We start from the raw sequence: 18,138 nt of genomic DNA, 5'->3' as shown, positions 1-18,138 counted from the left end.
GAATTGGGTGCTCTAATTAATTTTTTTAAAACTATACAAAAGCACAATTTTCATTGAATTCAAATTTCACCATTTCCTATGGTGAGATTTAAACCTGAGTCAAATGTTATCCTGGGTCTCAGGATTATTAGTCCATTAACAATACTGCTACACCACCGCCTCCCCCAAACCATTCCTTGTAACAAGTATTGAAATTCAAAGTCCCACTTCAAAGATAATCACTTGTATGTGACAATCAAACATTGAGACCTGATAATGGATGATTGTGAAATGTGTCATGTTGCACTAACTCAGTAATGAAAGCTCTCAGGCTCATGTCAACAGAAGTGACATAGCAAGTAACTTTTATTCAACACTGCATTTTTTCAAACATTTAATGGGCAGTACGTTTAAATGCCTGGATCACTTTGCTTCTCACTTGGTCCCGTCCCTCTGATGGTTCCTCTTGAAATTTTCGATTGTTGATTTTGACAGGTCAGCTGACAGTTCCAGCAAGTTGGACAGTAATGAGTTCATGAACGTTTTACACACATTCATAGCTATGTTTAACACTTCCTGCATCTGCCAAAACCAGGCAAGGAACTAGTGTGGTGTTAATGACCAGTTTTTAAAAATATTTTTATTTCCATAAATATACAACTCTCCAGCCCCTCCTGACACCAACCCCCCACCACACCCCACCTTCCCCATTTTAATCCCGTCCCTTGTTGACCGCCCAAACCTCCTTGAAGAAATCAATTATGTTTTTCACCTCCGGGTGAACCCTTTGCCGACTCTCGCAGAGCAAACTTAATCTTCGCCAGCCTCAGCAATTCTGACGCCGATATTTCGCTCACCCACATTCCCGCTTTCGGAGGCTCCGAGTTCCGGCAACACAACAAAATCCGTCTCCGGGCTATCAGGGAGGCAAAGGCCAAAACATCAGCCTCCCTCCCCACCTGGACTTCCGACACCCCCGGCCTTGGGACCACCCTCACACCCAGAACATCGGACATTATATCCGAGAACCCCTGCCAAAACCCCCTCAGTCGAGGTCAGGCCAGAACAGGTGGACCCCCTCAAAAACCTGCTCATCCTCACCACCATCATGTGGGCCGTTTGCACAACTTTAAACTGGATGAGGCTTAACCTCGCACACAAGGATGCGTTCACCCTCCGCAAGGCCTCCGACCAAGTCACGACCCCACCTCCTCTCCCAACTCCTCCTCCCATCCTCCACCAGGGCGCCCTCCCTCTCCATCAGTTCCTTGTAAATATCCAGCACCCTCCTATTTCGTCCCCCGACAAGAGCCTATCCTGCAGCGCCAGAGGCTGCAGCCCCGGCAAGGACGGCACCTCCCTCCTCACAAAATCCCCAACCTGCAGCTACCTAAAACCATTCCTATTGGGCAACTCAAACAATCCCTCCACCTCCTCCAACCCCGCACATTCACCCCTGTAAACAATTCCCTCAAATACTCAATCCCCCGCCTGCTGCCACCCCCCGGAACCTCACATCTAATCTCGCCGGCACAAACCTATGGTTATCGCAAATCAGCGCCCACAATGACATACCCTCTAACCACAAGTGCCGCCCACACGGCCCCCACACCCTCTAACCCCAAGTGCCACCCACACGGCCCCCACACCCTCAAACCCTCTAACCCCAAGCGCTGCCCACATTGCCCCCACACCCTCAAACCCTCTAACCCCAAGTGCCACCCACACTGCCCCCACACCCTCAAAGCCGACACCACCATTGGGTTAACGGAATACCTGGCCGGTGAGAACGGCAGTGGCACCAACAACAAAGCCCTCAAACCCGTCCCCCTACACGATGCCCCCTCCACCCATCTCCAAACGGACCTCTCCTCCACGGCCCATTTCCTCACCATCGCAGTATTTGCAGCCCAATAATAATTCATCAAACTCGGCAACTCCAGCCGTGCCCCCATTCCAAAAAAGCCGGCCACACCTGTGGGGCCTTCCCCGCCTACACAAGCCTGGAGGTCAACCCCTTAACATTCCTGAAAAACAACTTTGGGGCAAAGATAGGGAGGTTCTGAAACAAACAGAAACTGAAGGAGCACCATCATTATTATTGTCTGCACCCATCCCGTCAGCAACAATGGCAAACATCCCACCACCTAAAATCTGCCTTCATCCCCTCCACCAATCGAGAAAAATCCACCTCTGCAGCTGGGCCCAGTCCCACCTGGGTACCGAGGTACCTGAAGCTCATCCCCACCACCCCAATGGCAACTCCCCCAACCTCCTTTCCTGCCCCCGAGCATTGATCAGGAACACCTCACTCTTTCCCATGTTCAATTTATATCCCAAGAACCAGCCAAATTCACCTAAAATCACCATAATCCCCCCAATGCAGCTCAATTGGTTTGAAATATATAATGGGTCATTCACCTTTAACAAAACCCTATGCTCGGCAACTCCCATTCAATCCCCCGACAGCCCTAAGTGCCATTGCCAGTGGCTCTATCGCCAAGGGAAAAAGCAATGGGGAGAGCAGGCACCCCTGACTTGTCCCACTGTGCTTCCCAAAGTACCCCGAATTCACTCGCTTCGTCTGCGCACTCGCCATCGGCGCCTTATACAGCAGCCGGTCCCCATCCACAAACCCCTGTCCAAACCTGAACCGCCTCAATACCTCGAACAAATACGCCCACTCCATCCGATCCAGTCCCAAATCCAACCTCCACTGCGGCCACCCCCTTTGTTAATGACGAGCTGACAGCAGCGTGCTCACATTCACTGATCCCAGTCTTTACTTCATAGGTTTCCAAAATTCAAAAACTGCCCGAAGCGGATCTTGAACACCCCATTCTCTCGCTGAATATTAACTCGAGTCCTTATTCCCAGAAATCTCACTAACCCTGAAATCTCATTCCGGAAAATCTTCTGCTACATAACAGAGAGAATGCTGCACTGTCAGAGGTGCTGGTTTTCAGAGATGTAAAAGCAAGGCCCTGCCTGCTTTCCCCGAGTGGATATAAAAGATCCCATTGGTGTAGTTCAAACACCCCCACCGCCCACACCCTCTCCCAGCACTCTGGACATTTAATGCATTTCAAAATGTGGCAACACTGTGATTCCAGCCGTTGTGTAAGAGACTAGCATGCCTGCTCAAGTGAGAGCAGAGTTTGGGGACATGGCCCTGCATCTGTTGCTGGGGCCATAGAAGGGTTAATGTAGGGTGAGCCTCTGAAATGGGAGGGCAGGCCATTAGCATCTGAAACAGAAGACAGCCTTGACTTCACGACCTTGGGCAGCAGCTGGGAATCTGTTCCCGTCTCCAAGGGCATGTCAGAGAGAGCACATTGCACAAACTGTCTACAATTCTATTCAGTGACTAACAATGCTCGCCTTTCTTTCCTTGTGTAGTCACCGTATGTTTGGTTGCTGTTAACAATCAGTGCGTTGACAATTACACATATTGATGAAAGTAGTCTTGCAGCAAGCTGCAGTAGTGAAACACAAATCCTTAACTTACTTCATCTCCCACCCTCACGCACCTCAACTTCACAAACACAATTACAAAGAGATTGTAATTTTCAGATAATAAGGCTGCATATTTCACATTTATTTTGTCTCAAGGATACAGGAGTCAGTGGCATGGCCTACATTTACAGCCCCCTCCCTCAGGGCTGAGGAAGTGATTGGAGGTGTTCATATGAATGAAAATTGCTTATTGTCACAAGTAGGCTTCAAATGGAGTTATTGTGAAAAGCCCCTAGTCACCACATTCCGGCGCCTGTTCGGGGAGGCATAGTGGGTTTATGGAGAAATTAGGCAGAGACATTTTGCAGGGGTTTGTAGGTGGGATCATAGTTTGCAACGGCAGAGGTGCCCCTGGTAGGGTTTGAAGCGCGTGATGGCCATTTTGAAGGGATGGGGACAGGATGTGCATGGGGTCAGGAAGGGAAACGGGATGACCAGCAGTGAAGCACTGTAACCTGAGGAACTCCACACAATGATTTACCTGGGGTGTTTGGGGGGGGGGGGGGGGAAAGAGGGGTTACTGAGTGACAGTGTGAGGGAGCTGGATTAACATCAGTAGAGATACAGTCAGTAACACAGGGTGCTGGGGGAGAGGGGTTACTGAGTGACAGTGTGAGGGAGCTGGATTAACATCAGTAGAGATACAGTCAGTAACACAGGGTGCTGGGTGGGGTGGGGGGGGGGGGGGTGACTGAAGGAGCTGAATTATCAGGAGTGAGTTTGTAACAATAATTCCCCTGATGCAACTTAAATTTCTTTTAATTCACTTTTGGGGTGTGGGCATTGCTGGCTAGGCCAGCATTCATTTCCCATCCCTAATTTCCCCTCGAGAAGGTGTCAGTGAGCTGCTTTCTTGAACCACTGCAGACCATGGCTGTAGGTACACCCATGGTGCGGTTAGGGAGGGAGTTCCAGGATGTTGTCCCAGCGACAGTGAAGGAACGGTGATATATTTCCAAGTCAGGGTGGTGAGTGACTTGGAGAGGAACCTCATCGGAACAAACAGACTCTCTGATGGATTTGTGTTTACGATGGGCTGCAGCATATTCAGCCAATGCTGAACACTAAAGACAAAGGTTCATTTGTTCAGGACCATGAGGATATCAACCATAGAGACTCTATACGCATCTTCACAAAAAACTGACAGCTGCCAAATGAACACAACATTGGCCCTGTGTGTCAGTGGACCAGCTCCAACTCTCAATGGGAAAGGACGAGGGGCCTGCTCTGTGAGTCACATCATTTATGTACCCATGAACTGCACAAGTCTGTTAATCGCTACACAATGGGATGTTTCAACTCATGCGGCATAAGTCACTCCTAACAGTTAACTAAACAACAGCAGGCGTGTGTGACAGTGCCCAGCTTTTTACGATGCTGGGTAACTGGCAGAACTGCCCGAAAGCAGAGGACACAGATCTGAGATAATTGGCTAAGGGGCCAGAGAGGAGAGAAGAATCTCAGTACAGGAGGTGGCCAAACAGCCAATTGGGTTGGTGCCAGCTCTTTGATGAAAGTTCAAATTGCCGCTCCGTTATTTCCCCATAAACTGCCAATGGTTACAGTTTTCATGTATTTATTAATTATTTTTGATGGCGTTTAAAAAAAATATATAGTGTGTTCTGACCTAGAACAGACAGAAAGGGCTTTTGAAGCAATTTAATAACTTTGAAAAGGGAATTGGATATTTTGACAACACAAGGTGCTCGATGTAACAAGAGCTCCAGTTGCTTGGATCATATCCTTTGAACATGTTAGTTGGTTTTGGAATCTCTGATCCCTCCACCTTCTACCATCCACCCCACTGCCTCACCTCAGATATAAACTACATTCAGCAAAGGTGGGTGATAGCAAAGGTCCCACTGAATAGTCACTCCCAGTCTGGCACGGATACAGGAGTGGAAGGAGGGAGTGGAAGCTGGAGTCTATTCTAGAGAAGGTGGCAGATAAATGCTACTTTAATAAACATCAGTATCGACAACTACTCAGGGGGAAAAAAAACGGTCAATCAGGATTTTCACGCCAGTTTGGTATCCAGCGATACTTATTGGAAACTGCTCTGTCGTCCTTGGGAGAATCGGACCCAATGTGATGCCCTCTGAAGTTCAATATTCCAGTAAATATTGCAGTTAATGGGCAGCACGGCAGCACAGTGGTTAGCACTGTTGCTTCACAGCACCAGGGACCCGGGTTCGGTTCCCGGCATGGGTCACGGTCTGTGCGGAGTTTGCACGTTCTCCCAGTGTCTGCGTGGGTTTCCTCCCACAAGTCCCGAAAGACATGCTGTTAGGTAATTTGGACATTCTGAATTCTCCCTCTGTGTACCCGAACAGGCGCCGGAGTGCGGCAGCTAGGGGATTTTCACAGTAACTTCATTGCGGTTTTAATGTAAGCCTACTTGTGACACTAAGGAAGATTATATTATTAAACACTGCGGGTTTTCATTTTGAGACACTGGAAGGCAGCAGCTGTGGAACTGTTCCCCAACAAGAAGCAATCACCTTTAGAAGGCGAGAGAGAGGAGCGAGAAAGCTCTTCCTCAGGGGTAATTACTGGTAAGGAACGGAGCATGAACTCTGCACCATTGGCAATGGGCCAAAATCACGGAATCAGCTTTTCTCGGAGTCGGAATAATAGTTTCAAATCCAGCCCATTCCCAACTTTCAGAAATCAGAGAAAAACACATTTGTTGATCCCCTTGGAGCAAAAGTTAAAAGTTGATGCTCCAGCTGGAAGGGAAAAGCTTGATGCTTTGTACTTGAGCATCGAACGGTGAACCAAACGCCTCTACATCTGTTCAGGTGCCTCACCTTGCTGCATAGCACTGGCAGGGACTTGGGTCACTGAACATCTACAAACTAAACTTTTTTTTTTAAACATTAAGATTCACAATTAAACTGAAACTTTGCCCCCATTTACTGCAAGAATGTTTCAATGGGCAAGTGGCAGGTCTAATTTCCTGCCTCCAAGGATCAGTTCATTACGGAGGCCGTCAGCACTCTGCGAGAAAGAAATTCTGAAAAAGTTTAACAGAGTAATCCTTGCATCAATTTTTTTTTTAAATGGAATTGGAGATGTTGAAATCAGTCCTTTGAAGGGAGTGGGGGGAATCCGAGTTCCCAAGAGCCGATGGGGTCCACATCTTTGGGAGGTGTGGGTGTCAAGAAACATGATGCTGAGGTGGGCAAATGGAGATCAGATACAGATTAGCCAAGATTTAATTGAATGGTGGAACAAGATTTTGGGGGATCACAGTGGTTAGCACTGCTGCCTTGCAGCTCCAGAAACCCAGGTTCAATTCCGGCCTCGGGTGACTATCTGTGTGGAGTTTGCACGTTCTCCCAGTGTCTGCGTATGCACCTTAGTGTCCAGAGGTGTGCAGGTTAGGTGACTGAAATGAAAAATGAAATGAAATGAAAATCGCTTATTGTCACAAGTAGGCTTCAAAGGAAGTTACTGTGAAAAGCCCCTAGTCGCCACATTCCGCGCCTATTGGGAGAAGCTGGTACGGGAATTGAACCGTGCTGCTGGCCTGCCTAGGTCTGCTTTCAAAGCTAGCGATTTAGCCCTGTGCTAAACCAGCCCCTATTGGCCATGCTAAAATCTCCCCTCGGTGTCCAGAGGTGTACACGGGAATAGGCTGAAGTGGAGTTCATGGATTCCATGAAGACATCCACCTGCTGTTCAGAGATTTGCTCGATTGTCTCGATCAGGGAATATTTATAAAAGTCTTCAATCTGCTCGAGTCGAGATTAAATAGTTGGGTCAGAGCTGTGGTGGGTGTACACAAGCAGAGATCACCACAAATTAAGGAACTAAGTGCCCCTTTCCCCTGTGTTGCATGCTCCAAGTTATTTGCGATATTTCTAAAAAGCAGAGCCAAAATAACGTGTGGTATATTGTTTTTAATTTGCTTTTTACAAAAACTTACAGGAATTATCAAAGGTGGTTTATTGAAACCATGCTGTGTATGAATGACCTGTATCACCATACAATTTACAATTTAAAGGAAAACTGCTATTAGTCCGAAAAACTGTTTAAAATGGTTACAGCAGGAAAAGAAACCACACAAAACACCAGCCACCATTAATATAAAGATCAATAAATCAGGATAGGCAAAGCATCAGTACATTACCCCTTCTACGCTGCCTTGTTTAGGTACATCCTGGGATTACTAACCTTGGGAGGGCTCATGGCTACGAGCTTACTGCAGGTTACATCCAGACAGACAGTCCCTGCTCCCCATCGCCAGTCAGATGGATCCAGAGCTCAGTTAACATCTTGTGCTGACTCCCCACAATTACTCCACTGGAGCCCAGACATTGGCTTTTGGAAACCAAACTGCAGCCCAAGTAATACACCCTGGCAATGATCAGAACTGAGCCGAAGAGTGATCAAGGGAGATTTAACAGTGCAAGGCCACTTGCACTGAGCTGCTAAATTTGTTAATCAATTCAGAAAAAAAGCTTCCCGATCATCACTTATTGATTCCCATTCTCCCAAGAAAATCATTTCCTCGCATCTCGAAACAGTGAAACATCAGCGAGGCAAGTGTAAGTTACAGATTGATAATGAAAGCTTATTTTTGATGCTTCTAGCAAATCCCTTGGGACTGGTACAGAACAATTGGAAGCTCACCCATCCCAATGCAAGCAGCTGTCTTCACAGAAAGAAAGAAACAGTCAAAACATTTTGCATAAATGTAACCTTTAAGTTTCTAAAACAAGAATGAAGCTGGTTAAAAACAAATAATGCTTTGGTAAAATGTAGCTTTCACAGCTGAGAAAAGGGGTCTTCCAAAGGAAGGTTATTTATTTATTTGAAGATCATATTATAGAGAAACTAGTTAAACATAGCTGAAACCTTTAGGCAGATTGGAGATTGCTCACTGAAATTTTTCCTGACACCAAAAATTTCCTCAATTAGTCCCACACTGAAAGGCTCCAGATAATGCTTCCCACAGACTTTCCTTGATGCCCGTTAGGCACTTCTATTCAACGTCCGAGTCTCTGCCACACACACAAACACTCTGTTAAAAGCAGTTTTGCTGATCTCTCCTGAACTTCATTCACAGTTCAAGGCTGTCGAGAGAAAAAGATCAAAGTCAGAATCAGCAAAACACAAATTGTTCAAAAAGCCCACCGTTCCCATTGTCGAGAATGCTCAGCTCCCGTTCACTTACTCAACGTCAGTCACCTTCACAGGAGCAACAGCAGTGAGATGAACCATCTTACTATAATCACTGTCTGGAGTTGCAGGAATAATACACCTATCACCTATTCTGGCTTGCTAATTTCTTCCTCCCTCTAGCCCTGAAAACAGCGACTATTTCTAGGCAACGGGTTCTGCTGGGAAGGTGGGGCCACGGAGTGCAGGCCTCCGTTATCTGGACCGACCCCGTCCTCATGCAGCATGGAAACGAACAATTGCTCGAAGTCAGCGTCTCCACAACCCTTCCACAGTCTTAGTCCAGCTGGGTGATGGTACCCATGGCTCAGTGCATCATACTCTTACCTCCATGGGCTCAAGCCCCATCCAGAGACCTGAACCCACATTCGAAGGCCGACACTCCCAGGGCCACTGCTAAAGGAACGCTGCACTGCCATAGGCATCAGAATTCAGATGAGTCATTGGACCTCACCAATCTGACTGAGGTCCCATGGTCACGATTCCAAATTTCAGGGGAGATCTCCCACCCTGGCCAATATTTATTTCTCATGCAACATCGCTAAACAGAATCTGTGCAGTCAAGCTGCTGTTTGTGGGAGCTTGCTCTACGCAAATTAGTTTCCACGTTCTCTACATTGCAAAAGTGACGACACTTCATAAATACTTCAGTGCCTGTCAAATGCTTTAGGATGTGGTGAGGCCATGACAAATGCTATCTAAATATCAGGTGTTCATCCTGTGTAGAATAACTCCCTAAATGTCATCCCAGCTGGGGGTGACTCCCATCGTCGACAAGTGGAAAGAAATTTAAAAAACACCAAATTCAAGAGTGTTTAAATTTAGGAAACTTGATCTACAGTAATCGGGTTTTCTGACCTCCGCCTTGGTAATGTTGTTTGGTATATTTTAATAACAGAAAATTTATATCCTCGCAAAATGTCAGTTTGATTCAGTACCAGGAGGCCATCATCAGAAAATTCATCCCATTCTCCCGATCATGGACAACCTGGTGTCAAAATAATGTTTGACATTTTGTAAAATTGCCAGATTTTCACCATAAATTGATAATACCTTGTGGAATGATTGATGTGAAGTCTAACACGGATACGAGTTGTTCTCTTCTTGCATTAGTCTTTCCACCTGGTATAGTTCATCACTCATCATTTCACGGTTCATAGTCATCCCAGGTTCCGAGTTTACAAAAGGCATGTTGGGATCACCAGGTGGGAGAAGTACTTTGAAGTCATATGTGTTGGAAAGAAGTACAAACAAATAAGATGCCATGAGTGCCAACTTAGCCAAACCAACCTCACCTCCCTCCCAATCAAATGGATTTGCTGCATAGAATCCTGGGGCTGCTCAATTGCAATTGCTTCAGGATTCTTTCAACATATTGCTAAAAGACCCAATCGCACAAACACCATCCACTCCAGAAAACAGATCACAGACTACAACTGCACTCAACACAAATGGCAGGCTCCTACAGGCACTGCAGTCCGGAGTGATTTTCTTCCAAGGAAGGGGGAGGCGACCTACCCATCCACTATGCCGATCCCTGATCAGACTCCAACAGTCTCGGATACTGGACAGGAAACCAATATTTTGTTTAAATTTTGTACGTCTGTGAGGAAAGGATACCTCGCTTGAGGAGTGATTTCACACAAAATAGGGATGTGGTAGATTAAAACAAACTTTATTACTGACACAGTATTAGAATATCTTTAACATCACGCGATAAGAACTTACAATTACCCCTTAAACAATGCCTATCAACACAGTGACACAATAACCCTTCTACTATCTTTATTCCCACTCAAACAACAAAACCATCTCAGGTCAGGCATCGGAGTGTGGCAACTAGGGGTTTTTCCACAGTAACTTAATTGTAAGACTACTTCTGATAATAATGGTTATTACTTTTAAATACAGTTAGCAGATCCAGGATTACTTGCTTAGATAGGTCTTGGATAAACCACAGAGATTTTTGAGACTGCTTAACAGAAAGAGACCTGACCGCCTGTCAGAACAATGCAGAATCTCTGGCTGTATTTTTTCAGAAACCTTCTGAGCTCACCTTCCAGCCACAAACTAACCCTGAAAACATCAATAACTGAGGACTTCAACTCCGGCGCCTCCCGTTAACTATATCCTCTCCCTAAGCTGGACACAATGTCTAATCATCAATAGGCCAGGGAACCTTCTTAATCCAAGTCGATTAGCCCAAGCTTTTATGATCCTTTAATTGTACATCTGGCTCAAGTGGCACAATGGCACAGTAGTTAGCACTACTGCCTCACAGCGCCAAGGAGGCGGGTCACTGCCCTTGTAAAATTTGCACTTACTCCCCGTGTCTGCGTGGGTCTCACCACCACAACCCAAAGATGTGCAGGGTAGGTGGATTGGCAACGCTAAACTGCTCCTTAATTGAAAAAAAAAAAACAATTGGGTACTCTAAATTAAAAACAAATTGTACCTCTGGCTCAAAAAGCCTAGCTGTCTTTCAAACCAGGATTTTTAAAACACTACTGCAGCAGTCATACACACTAACACAGCTTTTATCCCTTACTGCACCAAAGACATATAATGCAATATATCTGAAATTCCGACACTGATCACATCAACCAGCTTCAAACAATTCCGGTCGCACTGAGCTCAAGGTGCCTGGACACCGGCTAGCCAATGAAAACTTGAGACAAATAATACACAAATGTGCAGACACGTACTACACATTCCTTTCTATTGATATATAAATGTCTAGTAAGTAATAATGCATAATCATAGCATCACTACAACGCAAAAGGAGGCCGTTGAGCCCATGGAGTCTGTACCGACCCTCTGAAAGAGCATCGACCCTATCCACTTAACCCCCCAGTAACCCCAACTAACCTTTTGGATACGAAGGGGCAATTTAGCATGGCCAATCCACCTAATCTGCACATCTTTGGATTATGGGAGGAAACCCACGCAGACACGGGGAGATCATGCGAACTCCATACAGACAGTAGGCCAGAATTGAACCCTGGCCCCTGACGCAGCGATGCAGCAGTGCTAACCACTGTGCCGCCATGAGATGATACAGATATGCACATACACAGGCAGCGGGGGCACGTGAGCATACATACACAGCCTGCCCCGAGCACCACACGCTTCGCCCCTCACACTTACCATCATGATAAGCATCTACAGCCATCAGTCGCTCAGCCTAGGATGGATAAAGAGCAAGTATTAGCAGGAGTCAAGGAAGAATGCCAACACAACCCCTTCCCTCATCCTACAGCTGCCTCCATATCCCCTTTCTGACCACCCCTTCCCCACCTCGCTTTGTCTGCCCCACACCCCCAGCCAACTGCTCTAGCAATTTGTCAACTTAACCACACCACATTCAATTCGATTGTCCAGTTAGGAAAAGCTTGTGACAGACATCCAATGCTCTCCCTACAGCATCCTCCTCCACCACCCCTAATACCTCCATCAATCCTTCGCCAGAAAGCTCAACTTTCATTATACAGCAGGATTTGGCTGGAAGATGCCCGACAATCGCCATGCTCAGTGAGTAGCATCCTGACGGAGTCAGAGTTCCACTCCAGAGACCCAAGCCCGGGATCGAAGCTGACACTCTAGTGCAATATTGACTCAGTTGCTGCCTTTGAAACAGTAAAACTGAGGCACGGTCTGTCCTCCCAGGATGGAAATGATCCCTCGGCATAATAAGAACATAATGTTATGGGCCAGGGTTTAGAGAACCCCAAAGTGTATCATGGAGTTCACCTGACTTTTACTAGATTGTGGTATGAGCAGCATACGGCCCACTCTACAGGTGTGGGACAGCAGAAATGGAAAAGTATTTTTTAAAGCAAAACAATGTTTATTCTATGAACTCAAGTTAACCTTTTTGAAACAGAGTGAACATCTTAGCAACCATTAACTCAAATACAACCCCCAAAGAATACAACACTAAGTAATGCTTAATAACTTCCCAAACAACCTCCAGAAGACAGAAGAAACATCTTTCAACAGAAGCACATTAGGTTTACATTCACTACTGAGAACATTTATAATTCTGAATTCACCAAATGATCAAGTCTTTTGATGGCAGAGAGAACAGCAGTACACCTGCTCTGTCTGGCTTCAGCTCCAACACTGAAAACAAAACTAAAACACACCCTGCAGCCTGCTCAAAAACGCAAGTAAAAAGCTGACAGACAGCCCAGCTCCACCCACTCTGACATCACTGCAGTAGTAAACACCCATTTTTTTCTTTTTTAAAAATAAATTTAGAGTACCCAATTCATTTTTTCCAATTAAGGGGCAATTTAGCATGGCCAATCCACCTACCCTGCACATCTTTGGGTTGTGGGGGCGAAACCCACACAAACACGGGGAGAATGTGCAAACTCCACACGGACAGTGACCCAGAGCCGGGATCGAACCTGGGACCTCGGCGCCGTGAGGCAGCAATGCTAACCACTGTGCCACCGTGCTGCCCTGTAAACACCCATTTCTTAAAGGTACTATCACATGACAATAACAGGAATTGGCCATGCTGATCGGAGTGTAACCTCAGCTCCACATTCCATGCCTACCCCCCAATAACCGGTCACCTTGGCTCATCAAGAATTAAACCACCTTAAAAACATTCAAAGATTCTGTCTCACCTGGGATCTCAGCGCCGTGAGGCAGCAGTACTAACCACTGCGTCACTGTGCTGCCCGTGTCTCACCAACTTGATTGAGTTTTTTGAAGAGGTGACAAAGAAAAATTATACAGGAAGGGGTGTGGATGTAGTTTATATGGACTTCAGTAAGGCGTTTGTCAAGGTCCCACATGGCAGACTGGTACAAAAATTAAAATCACATGATATATATATATATAAATAAATGATCTGGAGGAAGATTTGGGTGGTCTGATTAGTAAATTTGCGGATGACACAAAGATTGGCGGAGTTGCTAATAGTGCCCAGTCAGAGGATGCAACAGGATATGGATAGATTGAAGACTTGGGCACAGAAATGGCAGATGGAGTTTAATCCAGACAAATGCGAGGTAATGCAATTTGGAAAATCAAATCTAGGTACGAATTATACTGTAAATGGCAGAACCCTTAGGAACATTAATATAGAGGGATCTGGGAGTGCAGGTCCACAGTTCCCTACAAGTGGCAACACAGGTGGCCAAGGTGATTAAGAAGGCATACGGTGTGCTTGCATTCATCAGCCAGGGCATTGGGTACAGGAGTTGGGAACTCATGTTGCAGCTGTATAAAACCTTGGTTCGGCTGCATTTTGGAGTGTTGCGCGCAGTTTTGGTCACATTGTCAGAAGGACGTGGAAGCTTTGGCGAGAGTGCAAAGAAGGTTCACCAGGATGTTGCCTGGTCTCGAGGGTGTCGGCTATGAGGAGAAGTTGAATAAACTAGGAATGATTTCACTGGAAAGACAGAGGCTGAAGGAGATCTGATAGAGGTCTAAATTAGGAGGGGCATAGACAGGGTGGATAGTCAGAGGCTTTTTCCAAGGGTGGAAGTGTCAATTACACAGGGGGCACAGGTTCACGGTGAGAGGGGGAAAGTTTAAGGGAGATGTGCGGGTTGAGTTTTTCACGCAGCGAGTGGTGGGTGCCTGGAACGCACGGCCAGAGGATGTGGTGGAAGCACACTCAGGCACAGTAGCAACATTTAAGAGGCATCTGGATAGATAAATGAATAGGGAGGAGATAGAGAGATACGGACCGAGAAAGGTCAGAAGGTTTTTTTTTTTTAAAGTTGGGGAATCGTGATCGCACAGGTTTGGAGGGCCACTACTGCATCTGTCTCTTGGCCAATTTATCAATGCAGCTGTTGTTCCTTTAGGGATGAAATATTGCGACCAAGTCTATTATGTGGTGTCAGGGACTGGTGTGTGATCTAGAGTACATACCGCATCCCAGGCCTCTGGGTCATTTCTAAAGAGGGTGCTAGTCAATTCAATGGACAGTCGCTTCCGGTAATCCTGGGGCTTGTCTTCCGATATCCGGAACAGCACCGCAGCAGCATAGGTCGCTGTGGAGCAGAGAGAAAGGACCAACATATCACCCAAGTAGCGCTTACCACGAGAAATCCAAAATCTACAGCACCCGAGGGAACTGGTGAGAGAGCCTCAGAATGAGTGAGTGTGTCCAGACAGAACACGAGACACAACAGGTCACAGATTTATATCATTTACAGCACAGAAACAACTGATTCACGGCAGTGTTTATACTCAACATCAACTTTTGTCTGCCCCCTTCAGTTAGCCCTCACCATAACACACGGTGGCACAGCGGTTAGCACTGCTGCCTCACAGCTCCAGGGACCCGGGTTCAATTCCAGCCTCAGGTCACTTGTGGGTGTGGAGTTTGCACTTTCTCCCTGTGTCTGCATGGGTTTCCTCCGGGTGCTCCGGTTTCCTCCCACAGTCCAAAGATGTGCAGGTTAAGTGGATTGGCCATGCTAAATTGCCCTTGGTGTCCAAAAGTTAGGTGGGGTTACTGGGTTACATGGATAGGGTGGAGGCGTAAGTAGGTGCACTTTCCAAGGACCGGTGCAGACTCGATGGCCGAATGGCCTCCTTCTGCACTGTAAATTCTACGATGCTATTATAACCCGTTAGTTCCTCCCTTATTTTTATCAAATTGCTCAGTGGCTCAGAACTCATTCGACCGTTCTGCTTTAGGAAGGGACTATCCTGTTTGGCTCCATCGTGCACCATTTTATTGAATTTGTTTAATCCCTTCTGGGACAAGACATTTCAAAGCCCTGATCAGACGCCCTGGCTGAATTATTTGTCCTGTCCAAAGGCACAGAGTTCAACTTTAGTCCCTTTCTCTACCCTTTCCCCAAACAGCACCCCATTTACACCCCAGGGGGTGACAGTGAGTGTCACCAGGAGAATATCCATCACTCACCAATACCCTCGTTCATGGAGTGCAGCATCTCTGTGAGGGGCGCTGTGGCCCCCTCTTGGTCTATTATCTCTGCTGCATGCCGGTCTTGTGCCAGTTCACACAGGACCCCAGCTGCGACGCGCTGGATGTTTTCAACAGGAGAGTACAGGAGCTGGAGGGAGAAGAACACATAGCAGTCACCAAGTTACGTGGAAATCCAAAGATAAACTTCTTTACTGAGAGACAATGATTTAATACCCCTTAAAAATAAATTAAGAGTACCTAAATTAAAGTGCCGTAAAGTGCTAACCACTGTGCCACGAGCCACCCTTCAATGATTTAACACTTGCGGTATAATTTCATTCCTGATAAAAGTTGCCCTCACGCCTCTCCTTGCTGGGAGACAGTTTTACACACAACGTAATCGTTCTAACATCTCGCTCCAGTCCACACATAACTGGTTTGTTTGACTGTGGGCTGAGGGTGTCGTCGGGAAGCTCATTTTGTCTTCAATCCGTGCCGACAGAGCTTCCTTCCAGTGAGCTTCCCGGGAAAACAATTGGCAATGTGTAAAAAAAAAAAAAGGGCTAATCAAAATCCCCTGCCTGGCCTCAGTTACACCACTATTGAATTAACGTTTCCAGTTAAACTGGACGTTTAAGTCAATGTAAACTATCACTGGGCCAGTGTCCTTGAAACAATGGTCAGTTTCAGGCTGACGTAACAATTGATATAAAGACAGGAACTGGAATTTTCTAACAGGGTGGGGCGAAACGGTTCCCAAAGGAAAGAACGAAAATTTATTTGATACTACATTAGACCAGTCAAAATTATAATCAAACTTGGTAGAAGGGTGTTTATATTTGACAAGAATAAAGCTGATGAGCTTAGGTTCTGTGAATGCAAAAATAATTTAAGTGATAATAAACAAAAGTTATCGGTGAGGGGTACATCTATTAAAATACATTTCCATGAGGAGATGTGAAACTGTGAAATGATACTTGTAGAAGAATGGGAGATTGTCCAGTTCCTTACCACATATCAGATAGACATCACAGACTATGAATCATTTTGGGATGTGAGAATATAGAAGTTGATTTATAAATGCATTTTCTTTTTCTTTCAATCATATTCCATGTCCTGTTTGGACTTGGCGATTGTAAAAGTTTCGTGTATCAATCGACATGCAACTTACCTGGACAAATAATGGGATTGTGTTGAGACGAGTGATTTCAGTCCGATTGACATGATCCCGGGCAAGAATGTGCAGTGCTCCTGTGCAGCCTTCCACAATCTCATCCATTCGTACTCCATCCTGGTGGGCCACAGGGCACTGATTAGTACCAATGCTGCAAATCACAGGTGTCCAACGTGCACTTTACACTGTCACTCACTTATTTCAACATTTACCCCCATCCCCCAAGTTGAGGACCAACTCTGTTAACAAAGAACAGCAGCTTCAAGATCTCACCAAAAGGGACCAATTTAATTGTGGGGACCAAAACGGTCAGCTATTGATCCACTGAAGGCAACACAGCTGAGCTCAATCTCTACCCACACCACAGCAGTTGGAAGTTTTGAAGTACGGCACAAACATTTCAGGACTGCTCACGCAAGAGTCACACAGGGAGCAGGATACAAGTAGGTGGCGTGTGCCTGGAATCACTTTTTACATACCATGTATTGCTGCTGTCCACCTCCAGATGCTTGTCGCTGTGTTTCATGGTGAGCTTTCACTAGGAGCTGGACAAGTCGGGGAATGACACCATTGTCCCGGAGGGGAGCGTGATTAGTTGGGCACAGTGCCAAGTTGCGGACAAGTCCAACAGTGGCCTGGCAGGTAGTTGCAAGTAGAAAAGAGAGAAAACAAATGTTAAAATTGATACAGGTGGCACAATTCTGAAGACACACATAGAAACAGCGCAACAAATACTGCTTTTAACTTTGCAATCTTGCAAAAGGATGGCCAAAGGTGGCCCAATACCTACAAAATTCTGAAAGGGCTTGATGGGGTTGACGCTGAGAGACTTCCTGCTGGTTGGGGCTCAGTCTCAGGACAAGGGGCCAATCATTTTGGGCTGAGGAAAAATCTATTCACTGAAAGTGTTGTGAATCTCAGGAATTCTCGACCCTAGGGTCTTGTGGATGCTCCAGCGTTGAACATACGTAAAGCTGGGATTGACAGATTTGGGGTCTCAGGGAATTAAGGGATAAGGGGAGCAGGCAGGAAAATGGAGCTGATCCCATCACCTGCCATGGTGCTATTGAATGGTGGAGCAGGCTCGATGGGCCGAATGATTTACTCCTGCTCCAATCTCGTGTTTTTACCCGATCCTTCCACATGCTGGTGTGAGGGTTCAGCTGGTCATGTGGCCTAATGCAGGTCCCCATTCTCCTGCCCGATTGGAGAGTATACAGCTGGCCAACTAGTGAAAGTTGCTGACAGGTGCTGACACGGAGCACGCCCAGGCTTCTGATCGCCTGCATTACCATGGCATTTTAAAATGTTTCTTCTTGGGATGTGGTGCCCCAGTCAGTTTTTTGCCCACCTCCATCTTCCCACGGGAATAATAAAA

General features: G+C 46.3%; 1 protein-coding gene across 3 annotated transcripts in view; it reads right to left on the bottom strand.

Moving 5' to 3' along the window:
* Positions 1–7,385: 7,385 nt before the first annotated feature.
* Positions 7,386–18,138, bottom strand: part of LOC140398676 (junction plakoglobin-like) — a 72,877-nt gene continuing 62,124 nt past the window's right edge. For all 3 annotated transcript variants that reach the window (XM_072487656.1, XM_072487654.1, XM_072487655.1), the window contains 7 exons: positions 17,240–17,395; positions 16,758–16,877; positions 15,584–15,734; positions 14,578–14,699; positions 11,830–11,866; positions 9,736–9,899; positions 7,386–8,576 (listed from right to left, as the gene is read on the bottom strand). In XM_072487656.1, the coding sequence (XP_072343757.1) occupies positions 9,760–9,899; positions 11,830–11,866; positions 14,578–14,699; positions 15,584–15,734; positions 16,758–16,877; positions 17,240–17,395 (726 nt within the window). In that variant the 3' untranslated portion in view covers positions 7,386–8,576; positions 9,736–9,759. The remainder of the gene's footprint in view (positions 8,577–9,735; positions 9,900–11,829; positions 11,867–14,577; positions 14,700–15,583; positions 15,735–16,757; positions 16,878–17,239; positions 17,396–18,138) is intronic.

This window comes from Scyliorhinus torazame, chromosome 21, assembly GCF_047496885.1.
Source record: "Scyliorhinus torazame isolate Kashiwa2021f chromosome 21, sScyTor2.1, whole genome shotgun sequence".
Taxonomy (NCBI): Eukaryota; Metazoa; Chordata; class Chondrichthyes; order Carcharhiniformes; family Scyliorhinidae; genus Scyliorhinus; species Scyliorhinus torazame.
This window is presented reverse-complemented; position numbering and strand designations above follow the sequence as displayed.